At 41.8% G+C, this 14,261-nt stretch overlaps 1 protein-coding gene across 1 annotated transcript; it reads left to right on the top strand.

Moving 5' to 3' along the window:
• Positions 1-1,141: 1,141 nt before the first annotated feature.
• LOC139131403 (uncharacterized) lies at positions 1,142-11,159 on the top strand. The gene is made up of 4 exons (XM_070697429.1): positions 1,142-1,222; positions 5,093-5,228; positions 6,326-6,388; positions 6,702-11,159. Exons 1-4 carry the CDS (start codon positions 1,220-1,222, stop codon positions 7,130-7,132), a joined length of 633 nt encoding a protein of 210 aa, XP_070553530.1. The 5' UTR covers positions 1,142-1,219; the 3' UTR covers positions 7,133-11,159.
• The last annotated feature ends 3,102 nt before the right edge of the window (positions 11,160-14,261 follow it).

The following is a 14,261-nucleotide window of genomic DNA, read 5'->3' as shown; positions in this document are numbered from 1 at the left end:
TCGTTCTTGTCTGTTGCCTTCCTTTTCTTCTCTCTCGCTTTAAGGACTTTTTGAAATGGGATTATGGGGTTAGGCTGAGCCTAGTAGTAGTCTGTCTAGCTCTTTAGGCAGACATGGGGACCAGCGTCATGACAGAGATAACAATGTGAGGCGAACCAATGAAACTGATAACACTCTTACACTTTAACGGAATAAATAAATTGTGTTTACAAGCGGGCACTTTGTCATCATCAAAAAAGATCATGGCCCGTGCTGGCGTGCGTCATTTTCAAGCGTTTTGGTATAATTTGGAACTTGCAGGCAATGGGTCTATCTTCTTGTCTGAATTCAAACAGAGAACACTTGTTACAGGTATTCAACAATGGAGAACAAACCTAGAAACATATTCTAAGCTAGACACATATCGCTTGTTTAAAAGTGTTGTAGTAGTTGAAAAATATCTCAGCGATGTCACTACTGATGTTTTCGGAGAGCACTTTGTAAATTTCGAGTGTCCAATCACGATTTGCATATTGAAAGAGGACGAATCCAAAAGTTACTGTGACCTAGGGCGAATAGAGTGTGTATGCTATGCGTATTAAACCAAGTTGAAACTGAATTCCATTTTGTCTCATATAGTATGCCCCTTGTATTGTAATTTACACACAAAAGTTATACCAGAATGTTACTACATTACCTCTACACAATTAAAATTTACAAGCTGACTCAATTCGCAAAATCCTCACACCTACACATATATTCACTTGTATGGATTTTTCATGTTTTGTAAAAATACGGTGGCCCAGAATACCGAATAAATACTATTATAAATTGTGGCTACGAGTGATAAAATACTGGATGTAGGAAAGCCATCGGTACAGAAAATAATTTGCCCTGGCCTTATAGTATATACGTAGTCTGCAGTTCTTGCAGTTGCAATTCTTCACTATTATAGTACGGTATACCACTGCGAACGCACCCTTTCCAGCGAAGGAACTCGCTCCTTACGACACAATTCCTTAGTTTCCCGTTTTAACATGTGGTGTTTTAAATCCTAAGATCCCATCGTCGCAGTAACATCCTAGCTTATAACTCATGATAATAATTTATCCAGCTGGGTATCTGATTCGCTTGCGAGTCGAAGTGAGGCCGTGTGGTGGCGTTTCAAGGCTTCCCCCGCGCAAGCGCAGTTTCCGATGAATGCTGCAGTGGAGGCTCCTGTCGTCAGAGCGGAAATGTAATGGTAAGGCCAACCTTTTGCATTTTAGGGCGTGATGTCTTACAAATTGAAATCCCGTATCGATTGTAGAGTTTTTAGTGGAATCGTATGGATATCTGTATTTGGATTTAGTTCGTGGCCGCCCTGGGCGAGGAATACTGCCCCTGGCACCGGGTAGCCTTGTCGTGCAGTACGTAAAAACAAGCGAATGTTGTTGGTGTGTTTCTTGTTTACGGCTTCGCAAAGATGTGTAACATGCTTTCTTCAGTAGAGAGGCTAGGGTACATCGTATTTTCTGTGTCTTTCGATCAATCGGTCACCCAGAATACTGTATTTTACCGTATTCACATTTCGGGATTAATGCAATGTCATATTTCAGCTTCCGGATAATTCGTTTTTCTTCTTCTTCAAGGTCAAATATTTTCTCTGATAGTGTGAGCCTTACAGTGTCGGGGTCGTGTTTAAAAAAGACATAATTATGTGATATAGACCTAATATACAATTATTAGCTATCAGAATCGTTGCGTTCAAAAAAAACAGGCGCGGTTCAGAAACATCTCGGCGTTCGCAAATTATACACACCTATCTGTGTGTGGCTGCATTACAACGATATCAGGCTAACATGTATCTCGCCTCGTCTTTCAATACTCATAGCTAGGGGATCCATGATAATGACAATATTATACATGAGTCTGGCAATTACAATGCATTAGCGGTGACAGAGTGCACGCGTGAATCAGCCCCGGCGCGGTCTGTTTGTTATGATCTATCCGTGAAGGTGGGCTACATCCGTGTTTGCAGATATCCTCATCTTCCTTATTAGTTTTGATAGCGCAGTATCTTCGTAAAATGAGCTGAGAAATTGGCGAAGACGTAATGGTTTTGATGGCAGGGAAGTGTATGACTCATATCTTACAGCCCGAGTTATCTGACACATGAATGAGCAGCTCTGGAAAACGGCCATTTAAAGTACACAATACAGTCTCACGCAACACAGTCAATCCTTTTTGTGCTGTGGTTACGCTAGATAGTGAAAGGTCACAAGGTCCTATAAACACTTTTACAGGTCGAGGTCTCGTGGAGTGGCCGTTGGCAGGTGCAGCCAAACCAGAGTCCGACGATGGGCCCACACACAGCAGGTCGGATAATGCGTCGACGTGGATCTTGTTGAATGATCTGCCGGCGTGTATAGTCGGTCGGTGACGGGGTGGATGACCGGGCGATGCACGTCGATTCAAAGCCGTCATTGAAAGGGAGGGCGAATGATGACGTGTCGTTCCTTTGAGTACAGTAATATGCATAACAATAACATGTACCGTGTATCTTCAGTTCGTTACTTTGTAATGGCAAGGGGCAGCAGTGACATGCATGATTGACATGTAGAAAACTTATTCGACAAGTTAGCGAGGAGAAACATTTTAAAACAAACAAACAACAACAAACGGGTCGTTTTTGGCATCTCTGGCGTCGAGTCTTCAAGATCATATGGGCTCTCAAGGTTAAGAAATGATTCATGCATGTTTTGGTGCCGCGGCTCGGGTTGTTGTTAAACTTAAAGTGCACTCTACTGTAACAGCGGTGTCTGTGACATGTGGAGTTGAATGCGCAGTCGTTCTGTTGTTTTGATTTCACATACCTATCGTATAGGAAATCTGCTATTGATGTGTAGACCTAATATACTAACACTTTTACCGGTACGTTGCGAATATTCTTAAGTCGCGTGTCGATGTCACGCCAATACGAGGTTTGTAGGGCGCAGGCGATGGCTTTATTATAATGGGATGATTCATAACAGAACTAACATGATGAATGAGGGTGATCAAGTCAAAAAATGTGCCATCGTCACATTTTATTCATTTTGAGTCTGACGTGAAGATTCATATCTAACATTGAAATTTTGGAGTTCCCGTCCAACTGTACAGGACCCTGAAGGAAAATAATTATTACTACTGAGGTGATTAAACATAAAGGTCAGCAGTGAGTTACTGATATTGATGAACGATACTGATGAAAGTTAAATTATTAAAACGTCTCCCTGTGGCAACTCCAGTCCGATTTACATACGGCAGTCATCAGTGCATTTGCTGATTTTTTTTCAGTTCTGCTCTTACAATCGTAAATACTATGTATGATTGTTTCCCCAGAGACATGTTGGCATACATTAACATATTTGAATAATGCTGCATGTAGATGCACCTAAAAGTCTTCTTCAAACATGATCATGTAATACACAACCTTGAGTTTGTTCAATAACTTTGATTTGAAATTTGTCCACAAGTTATATGGTGGCAACAATAAATATTTACAGAATGAAAAACAACACTTTTTAACATTTACAGAACAATATTTACATTACTTGCATCTAGGTGTATCTGCAGACAGCAGTGCTTCAGACATCTTTATGTACGCCAACAGTATGTGTACAGTATATATATATATATATATATATATATATATATATATATATATATATATATATATATATATATATATAAGTATACCAAAGTATATAGATGTCATCTTCGGAAATAGTAGTGCTTGATGCTAAAAGCAGAGCGTACTAAATAATAACTATATAGATGTCGTCGTCGGAGATGGTAGTGCTTGATGCTAAAAGCAGAGCGTACTAAATAATAACACAAATTATTATACACCTGTGTCTGTAACCTATGGCGTTTCGTCGTACAGTAAGTTTCGGTATCAGGAGACGCGGAGTACAATAACTTTAGGTGTTATTCGACGCTATTTGACCTTGACCTCACACCTTTAGGTCAACATGGGGAAAAAGAAGAGAATATTTTACATTTTTTACAAGAATATATACTTCTTAGCATTCAGTACTTCACAAATTAAATCATGGTCGGTCCAAAACCTGTGAATTCGAGTGAAATTATGCTGCTGACGTACAATTTCTACCATGTACACTGCGCAGCGCGGGTTGAAATTTCGTTCTGTGCGCCTTGCGGACGCGCTCAACGCGTTCCCAGTCTGCTCGCGATCGCTCAGTACATTGCGCGACGGGCATCCAAAAGACGCCTCAATTTCGACCTCTTTCGTGTAAAATTGGACTAAAAAGATGTATAATAATAAGGTTATTCCCAAAATGCTGGGATTTATGTCCTTGTACATCGTACGCTTCGGTATTGTCCGAGACTCTACGCGTCTCAGGGACAATACCTCCGCTGCACGATGTACTCGGACACAAATCCCGGTATTTTGGGAATAACCTTATATGACTTCAAGTACAAAGTAATAATATCTGTTACTTAAATTTCGATGCAAGAAACTTAAGTAACTGATATTATTAATTTGTAATATGATGTTATTACTTGAAGTAATTGGTGTTTATATAATATATATATATATAGAGAGAGAGAGAGAGAGAGAGAGAGAGAGAGAGAGAGAGAGATGGACAGACAGACAGACAGACAGACAGAGACAAAAAATAATCACATTCCTCTGTGTACCATATCGAATGCTTTGTGTTATTGTGATTGGATGTGTATGTGCATAAATGCACTATGTTTTTACTTGTTCTTGAAAAAAGGCAACTCGATTTTCATGAAATTGTAATTTCATATCATTTGAATCTTTATAAGGATTACTATCGAAGAATTACGCTTTGCAAACGGTCGGTGACCTCATAATTGTTTCGTAGAGGTCAATTTTAATATTGAAGTAAGAATGTTTCTCACATTTGAAAGTTCAATTGAGCGGAAGTATAAATAGTGTGATAAAAGTATTGACTGGGGGTGGGGACGTTTCCATGTGCATGAAACATGTCGGCGTTTTATCGCGGCACGACTGATAAGCTGGGGGTTTAGATGATGAAAAACTATGGAAGTATCATTCTTGTAATTAATGAAGCCTTGTCTTCTCTCCATCATCGAATAGGAAAAAGACAAAGGAACCGATAGTGGTGTCGCGCAGACCCCCCACAATGAGGTCAACGTCCAAGGTGATGGAAATGTCGTAGTTGTCACGGGCGATGCATCTTCGGTGAAAATCGGTGACATTCGGCTTGATTCGGGTAAGTGCATGTGTCAGTGATGTTTTGGTTCCAGGTTCAAAGTCTAGTCTAGAGGTGAGGATTATTTATGATATCCAAAGAAGATACTTTCAAACCCCTGTAACGTAGTCACGCATACAACTGATCTGTGCAAAAGAAATTGTTACCCCGCTGAAACTTCCATCTGTGAACTCTCCTGACAACAAATACAGTTGTCGTCACACATCTGTCATGTTTTAAACTCCACGTGAAACAATGATAAATGTTCATTCATTGTTTGACATATCGTTTGACATATTATGAGATCAGTCATATCATAAGCTGTGAGTACTGGACAACGGTTTTGTTATAAACACCAACATTGTCATTATGCATTGACCATAGTTTTTTTTGGAAGGTCTATGCATGGACCTTGTATGGAGAGAGGGATCTATGTATTGACAGTGTAATCCAGCGCCAACTCATCGAAGGGAGATCAGAGATCTGACAGCTAAAATTTCATGTTTTGATAAGAAATTTGATAATGTTTCGTTTCTGAGTGGAACAAAAATAATGAAAAGTGATGTGAAGTGATTATTGCTGATAACTTCAGTGACCAACATGAACTCTTTGGAATAAGGGATGGACAGACAAACTTTGGGTAGAATTTTTTTAAAGGGCCAGCAGGAGTAGGTGTAAATTTTGATGATTTCTTCACCATTTTTGTTTTTGTCAACCACATTCATCCCCTTGGTGTTGAAATAGGTACAATTCAGCTTTTGAGCAAAGCGTCTGTTCGTCGTATAAGACACCGTTATAGTTTTTGTTGGAATTCTAGAACAGAATCCACGTGTGAACAATAACAATGCAGGTTGCAAATGTACTGACTTTATGACGAGCTGAACACTGTGTGTCTCAATATGCCTTAGTGAGCAGAACAACTTAATTGGCATAACAAAATACACTCATCAAAAGTTAGAGCAAACTGGCCTTTTCAATATTCGACATACTGATCGTATCTTTGGACTGAACCTGACCTGGAAAGTCAGGGGAAAAATCCCTTTTGGTCGCGCTCGTCACTGGGCAATTTCATTAGGAAAATATAGAGGAAACTTACGCACTATTTTCCATACACACAGGTGAAAGCTTCGACAGCGTCGACTTCTCAAATGGTCACAATAATTCTGGAGTCGGTGAAGCAGGTAAACATAAATAAATACTCAAATTCACAGTTCAGTAACTGCAAAGGGAAACTGTTGCATGTCCAAATAAATCAAAACCGTTACCTTTCCCAAAGATATTTCAAGTTCAAGACATTTTTTCACGCAAGATCATTTTGAGTGCATATTGCATGGTAACAGAATATTTGATAGGGTATCGAAGATGCAAAAATGGCAGAAAACGTACAAGAGTTATGGGTAAGTTTTTTGTGTAAACCAAGTTGCGGAAATTATCCTTTGAAATGCTTTATAAAACAGGTATGATATCAGCGGGTTCTTTTCGCATTATTTCCAGAATCGGCTTCTGCGAAATCGTGTGCTAAACTATTGAGGGCGCACTACCTCAACTCCAGTAGCAAGATCCATCCGACGCCTTGGTTTGAAGCCGGATTCCAACTTAGAACGACTGACATTTACACAGAGCTAGAAGTGACGTCGAGAACGGAGCGCGGTGTTGAAAGTTCAAGCTCGGAAAGTGATTTCAGAAAACGACTTGTGTCGGGCCGTTGCAATAGAATCTTAGTCGAGGGAGAGCCCGGCGTAGGCAAAAGCACTTTCTGTCGGAAGTTCACGCTAGATTGGGCAACGGACGATTTGGAATGGGCGGGAAATTTTGATCTACTGTTTGCCTTGAATTTGAGGCAAGTTACTCGCAGTGGCAAACTCATCGATGCAATATTTGATCAACTTCTCCCCGAGGATACGGACGTGACAAAGGCCACTTAGAACATTTCATAAAGAAAAATCAAGATAAGGTGTTGATATTTTTAGACGGAGTCGACGAACTGGAGTCGACGTGGAAGAGTGATGTGTTAAAGCTTGTGAAACGCAGATTTCTGCCTCAGGCAACTGTAGTTGCAACATCTCGCAGCACAGAGCGCCATCACCTGGTCACAGATATCGACGGCCACTACATTATCAAGGGTTTCACATTGGACAGTGTGTCAAGTTACATCCAGAAATATTTCGAATCCGACGAAGGTGCTGCGGAAAGTTTGATTTCCATGATCGAAGCAGACGACAATATACAAATACTGACCACAAATCCGTTGAACGCTGTATTACTTTGCGTTCTCTGGGAAGACAGCGAGAGGGCGCTCTGGGGTAATAAGGTGACTGAACTCTATCGTCAGATAATCGTTAGTATCATCAAGAGATTCTCAAAGAAAAATGACTCACCCGTGTCACAGTGTAAAGAAATTCCTGGGGATTTCGAATCAAAGTTATCAAAGTTGGGTAAAATGGCGTTTGATGGCCTAAAAGAAAAGCGAAGCTTATTCAGGCAAGAGGATCTTGATAGGAATGGGATTACCCAAGATATGTTGGAGGCTGGATTTCTCCAACAAGAATATGGCGCCTCTCGTGTCGAGAACTGTAAATACTGGGTTTTCTTGCACAAAACCTTTCAGGAGTATACAGCCGCTTATTATCTTCACAGAAGTGGTGAGGCACACGATAAGAGTATTCTCACTGCCGTCGTGGAGTCTGAAGAGCTTCACAACGTTTGTTTATTTCTCGCAGGGTTGTTGTCGTCCGCAGCCGATGAGCTGTTTGAAGCCTTCACGAATGTCCTATCGACGACCAAACCAAACACAGAGTACTTTTCCCGCCTGATTCAGCTCGCCCTGACTTGCCTGCACGAATCGGGCAATCGCGTCGATTTCGCGCGGCAACTCGCCCCCGCCATACTGAGCGAACCGAACACGCTCAGTATTTTCAGCGCTCGCTGCACGTCGCAGTTTTTCTCCGGCCTGACTACCGTCATCGCCGAGTACGTGCGCACCAACCCAGACGACGGTGCCGCCTCTAAACTTAAAAACCTTGTGTTCAACTACCCGTATTCGTTCACAGACATGGAACCTCAATTGTTCGATACCTTGGGCTTGGCCAGTCATTTAGAGAGATTCGTGATCTCGATCCCGCATTCTTTAGAATCGATGACAGCTTCTGTCATACGGCATAACAAATGCCTTAGAGATGTCGGTTTGCAAATCGAAGGCGAATGTCCCTCGAAGTTCTTGCCGCATGTCAGTGAAGCACTGGCCGCCTCTACCAGTCTCAGATATTTACGCCTGAGCATCAACGTCGATGAATCGAAACACCACAACGCGATATCCGTACCCATAAGCCAGTGTCTCGAACACTTTTCTTTGTATGGTCGTAGGCAAGCGGAGACATTATTCCGTGACATCGCAAAGGATTTGTCCGATCACAAGAACCTTAAATCCCTGAGCACAAATTTTGCGTCAAGCTTCCTGAGTGCCGAAAGAAGGGAAGCGCTGGCTAATGTTATCCTTAAAAGCAAATCTCTGAGCAAACTTTCCCTCAACACCGAACGACGTTTGAATTCCGGCCACGGGACGCCGGATTCTTCGCCGTCCCCCAGCAGAAGATCGTACAGAGATCTGAGCAGTCACCCGATGTTCAGCGGTGCCCGACGAGTCAAACAGGAACAGCACCGCGAGCAAGCGACCGCGTCTTTTTCGAACGCGCTAGAGAAAAGTGAATTTCTGAGATACGTTGTCGTGAAACACTTTGGTGACGACCGAGATCTGCTGTCCGTGTTCGACAGCATCAAACGCAATCGGTCGATACGTCATCTCATCATTGTCACCGAGCACTTGAAGTCTCACATTCTGCACGAAATGTTTACCAGGCTCGGGGAAAAGCCCGACCTCGACCTTGTGGGAGCCGTTTCCGAGAATGAGCTCCCCTTGTCGAATCTAGATCCCCCGGTCGCAAAGTCGTTCAGAAAGTGTGAATTCGCATCGAAGTTGCCGCCGGATGAGGGCCCCATTCCAGGCTTTCCGGGCTTCTACATCTGGGAACAGTGGGAAGTTTGGTTCAAAGAAGTTACCGCGTTCGAATCCGAAGGGGAAAGGTCCCCGGTTGAAATCGATAAGTATGCCAAGGAAAGACTTCTGTCTTACATCTTACCCCCCTTAACAGCCGGATTCCATGTCAATGTGTGGGAACGCATTGAGAGTGCAAGTCCACAAACAGACAGATAGACCTTTCTCGGAAAAAAGGACGTTGTTGGGCAAAATCGTGAAGGTCGCGTAGTAAAAAGAAAGTTGAATGTAAATTACGTACGGTGTGTGCTGTGTTCCTTCGAGCTTTCGGACCAAAACGTGGTCTTTGTGGTGTAACGGTACGGTCGTTAATGTAAGATCTTATATACTATTTCAAATGCATTTTTCGCGTTTGGGTTCCGTACTATACATAAGTATTGGACATCTGGACCTCGCTAAACAAATAGAGTTATCTGAGCTGCACAGTTGCCCTTGTAAAACATTGAAACTAGTATGTACAGTCACCGCGAACCTTCAGAGTCCCCATCAATTACTTTCATAATCAAGCAACGTCGCTAGCTGCCGTTTCGGAATAAACTATTCGTAAAATTCACTGTAATCGAAAAGAGAAAAACAAATTACATTTTTTTGGAAATCAAGGCAAGCGTGGTGAATAGAGGATCCGAAAAGCAGTTCACATGTGACTGACTACGAAGCGAGATTCCCGCTCAGTGGAATAACATTATTAAGAGGGACATAAGACACTTCTATATCTTGAATGTAAACGGGAGGTAAAGTATTCCATGTTATGGTAAGGGTGAAGGCCTCCGTGAGGAGAATTTTTCTCGTTTGGTCGATAGGCCAGTTCCACTGTGCTGTTGAAGGGCGCCTTACAGATAAACTTGGCGTTTAAGTCTCTTATAAATCCTAATATTGTATATAGCTTAAATCGTCAGCACCAATCTTTTAGCCAAAACACTTAAGGTAGTATGCGCCTCGGAAGTGAAAAACTTAAACTTTTGCTCAAACTTTCCTTAAGGAACCTTTCAACCATTCTATTTCAAAATCAAGAATAAAAATATGGGGTCACCATGCAAATTTTGGTACTAGAGAAACAAATTACCCAAGATTTACCGATATTTTGAATTCAAATGGCCGCCATCACTGTGTTAACTCTATGGAGAAAAATGAAAAAAATTTCGAATTTCGAAAAACTAAGCCGGTGAAAAGTTTTCTTACACCAAGAGCTTTAAAATGAACCCCCACATGTGGTATATCAGAAGAGAGAATTGTAAAAGTTTGAGAGTCTGAATGTCTGTCCCCGAGGTGCGTTCTACCTTAACAAGTGTTTTATCCCAGTCGGTAATCAGCCGGCTGATGATCAGTCACGAGGTATTGTCAACTTCTAAAGTGTATTTTCCATGTTAGTATGGTAATGTATAGTACAGTACGTTTTATATCAGGTTATGCATCGCTGCCTTCCAGAAGGACGTTTTTGTAACTTAATTAGGTCCAAGGTTGTATTGTAATTCATTATCACGTACAGGGTTGTAAATTCTGTAATTTTGTAGCAAGAAAGGAAAGGGAGAAATTTGACAAAGCGTTCCAAAGGTCAGGGATACCAAAATGGAAAGTCGTTGCCAAAGTCGCGGAGATTTGACCGATGATCTCCGAGTAACAGCTGCCCAACATGACTCGGACGCCGATTCACTGTCCATGCGCAATGTGTTATTGAAATAACGTTTAGAATAAGAATATAATTGAAACACCCTTTTTCTGGAAAATCAGACGATTTCTTTGTAAACCTGAATCAATCGATAACACTGCCTTTGTTGAAAATCAGATCTCACTTTGCAAACGTCACAACTGGCGTACTTGTTTTGATAGCCCAAGGAACAAATAGGTCATGATCATTATTTACACCAATGTTAATCTGTGCATTAAATGTTTATTATTTGTAATTTATTGTTTCGTCTTCCATTTTTCCGAGTACACTGACCATTTCACAAACTGGAAAGGTTTAGTGTGTGGTTTTCGACCGTTGTGGTGAAGACGATACTACAGTAACTGCGGATAATGATGAAATAGAAAAGTATTGCCACATAAAGCGGACTCCTAAATGATGACCAGACAGGCACACCCTAATAAGCTGTCCTTCATTCACTCGAAATTATGTGGCAAGTGCCAAATGAAGTCGCCTTTGACAAGGCTTGATGAAGATCGCGTCAAGGCAACCGGTGAACAATCATGTTTACCTGAAACCAACAATCATTTACGCCGTGACCATCGCTTTCGGGTCACTTTCCTGTTCTCCCGTGACGCGAGCACAAACCTACACGAAGGCAAAGCCCCTCTATCACGTGACCTGGCCAAAACCACATGCGGAATGTTGGTATAAACAGGTGCCGCCAACTAAGCTGTTCGTGCGACGTTTTTCAGCGGGCGGGCAAATTTCAAAACTAATCAGCGGGCGGGGCGAAAAAATCTATATTTACTGTGGGCGGGGAAGAATTTTCACTATTTTCAGTGGGCGGGGAGAAAATTTTTGACAGTAGGCACCGGAAGATGCGTAGAGGGAGGGGAAAGCGGCGTGGTTGATAGAACTTGAGGGGAGATTTAGCACCTAACTTAGAGGGGAGCAATGTTCCAAGCTATACTGCCAGCTGCTCCCACAGTTTGTGTTGATCTGGGTTGCCCAGTAGACATCTAGTTGGCGACGGGAAATTTCAGTAGTGGGGAGAGGGCAGAGGGGAGCCTAAAATGTTGTGGGGAGTGGGGAGCGGGCAGACTATAGATACTGGAGGGCAGCGGGCATCAAAATTCAGTGGGAGGGCATATTTTCCGTGTATGCCAGTGGGAGGGCAGTTACGAACAGCTCTACTTTCCCTCCAAATTTTGGGTCAAGGTCAAAAATACGAAAAATCGGTATATCAGCCTTCAAAACATGTTTTGTGATGATTTTGCGAAATTCATGAAATTTACCAGTTGGCGGCACCTGTATAAAAAGCAATAGGAGAGACGGAATGACTGAATAAGTTGACAATCTTTATTTAAATGTAAAAAAAAAAAACGAAAAAAACACGCAAAGTGACTAGTGGGCCAGTCTAATAGACACGCTGTTTCCACCCCTCCCTCACATGTGGCACTGAGGAAGCGCATCGACATGCCGCATATGTTCCAAATTTCTCTTCGGTACTAGGTTTTAATGCCTAAGAAATCTTGAAATACGGGCGGGTCTACAGACTCTACACCATCCATATGCCATCTGGCATGTGGTTAATTGCAGAGTCTCTGATTGCCAATAACGTCACGCGATAACGGCCCGGGGAAAGTGACCCGAAAGCGATAGCCACGGCGTGTGACAGCTTTCTAAATCAGCATTCAGACACACATTTTTCTGTGAGGTTTCAATAGAATCCCGAACATACATGTATGCATGCATAGCTATACACATACATACATACATACATACATACATACATACATACATACATACATACATACATACATACATACATGGTTGCGTACGTACATTTCGAACGAGTGTGACGTCATCGAAGACGAGGGTTTCCCCAAAGTAGCGGGAACAGCAACGATTTTATCATATTAGTACGAAAGTATGTGACTAAAATTCATCGGTATATGTAGTTAATATCACAGACGACGTCAGGAAAGGCAAACGACAGAAGTATACGTACTTCCGTTTGGACACCTCGATAGAGAATTTATCTGAACGACATAATCACCGCATTGAAGAAAATCTGCCTATGTAGTTCAAAGGTGACGTGGGGGTTTGAGAATGATCGCCTCATAAAAGTGATTAAACTGAAAATTTCTAAGTTGGATGTGCGTACGCAACGACACTGCCGTTAGACGAACGCGTAACGTGTAGCGAAACCTCGTTCTACTAAAGGGACAAAGTCGGCCATTTTTTTATGAATTTTGTTTGATGCGAGATACTACTTATATTGTTTGACATGTTGAAAGATACTGAATGAATGGTAGACCATGCATATATTCGACCCGGTTTTAGACACGATACATGAAACCATCGCGAAAATGAATTAATGGTCGTGACCATTAAGGTAGCTACATACCTTTTAGACACTTTCAGATTTTTATTTTTTTCTCAATTGAACACGTCCCAAACCCCAATAAAGTATACATTTTCTGAAAGCCCTGATATAGAGCTATCCGACCGTGCACAGTACACGGTCATTATTTGCATAAGAGTCACGTGACAAGCGTTTTGCTGAACCTTCCAAAAACCGGTTTTTCCCGCCTTATGCGAACACGCTGCAAGATTTCCGATTGGAATTTCCTTATTGACAAGCCTTCACAATATCCTTCAAAACCGTGTCTGGGATTTTCTTTATATGCGTTTTTTTTTTTTTTAATGCGCTCTTAAAGGTGTTAGATGAAGGTGCTTTTCAAGGAATTTTAATTATCACGCCATATAATTTGAATGGAGCCTTCGGGAAAAAATCGCAGACACGGTTTTGAAGGATATTGTCAAGGCTTGTCAATGAAGAAATTCCAACCGGAAATCTTGCAGCGTGTTCGCATACGGCCGGGAAAACCGGTTTTTGGAAGGTTCAGCAAAACGCTTGTCATGTGACTCGTATGCAAATAATGACCGTGTATTGTGCTTGGCCGGATAGCTCTATATCAGGGCTTTCAGAAAATGTATACTTTACTGGGGTTTGGGACGTGTTCAATTGAGACAAAAATAAAAATCTGAAAGTGGCTAAAAGGTATGTAGCTACCTTAATTCATTTTTGCGATGGTTTCATTTAATTTCTCTAAAACCGGGGTCGAATGTAATAAATGTAAATGGTGCTTACATGGCGATTCTTCACGTCCTGCACACAATTTTCAAACAAATAGTTTCGAATATATGACAGAGCGAAAGAGGAACAAAGTAAGGCTGCGTTCAAAAATAACGATGGGGGGGGGGCTGGAGGAATCGCGATTGCACTCTAATTTTTTTTTCAGATCCCCCCCCCCCCTCAATACTCTAAAACATTTTCATATTGACGGATGGAAAAGCAAAGGTGAGAGGA

The sequence above is a fragment of the Ptychodera flava genome, chromosome 4 (assembly GCF_041260155.1).
Source record: "Ptychodera flava strain L36383 chromosome 4, AS_Pfla_20210202, whole genome shotgun sequence".
Classification (NCBI taxonomy): Eukaryota; Metazoa; Hemichordata; class Enteropneusta; family Ptychoderidae; genus Ptychodera; species Ptychodera flava.
Note: the sequence above shows the minus strand (reverse complement) of the source record. Positions and strands in the feature narration are given on the sequence as shown.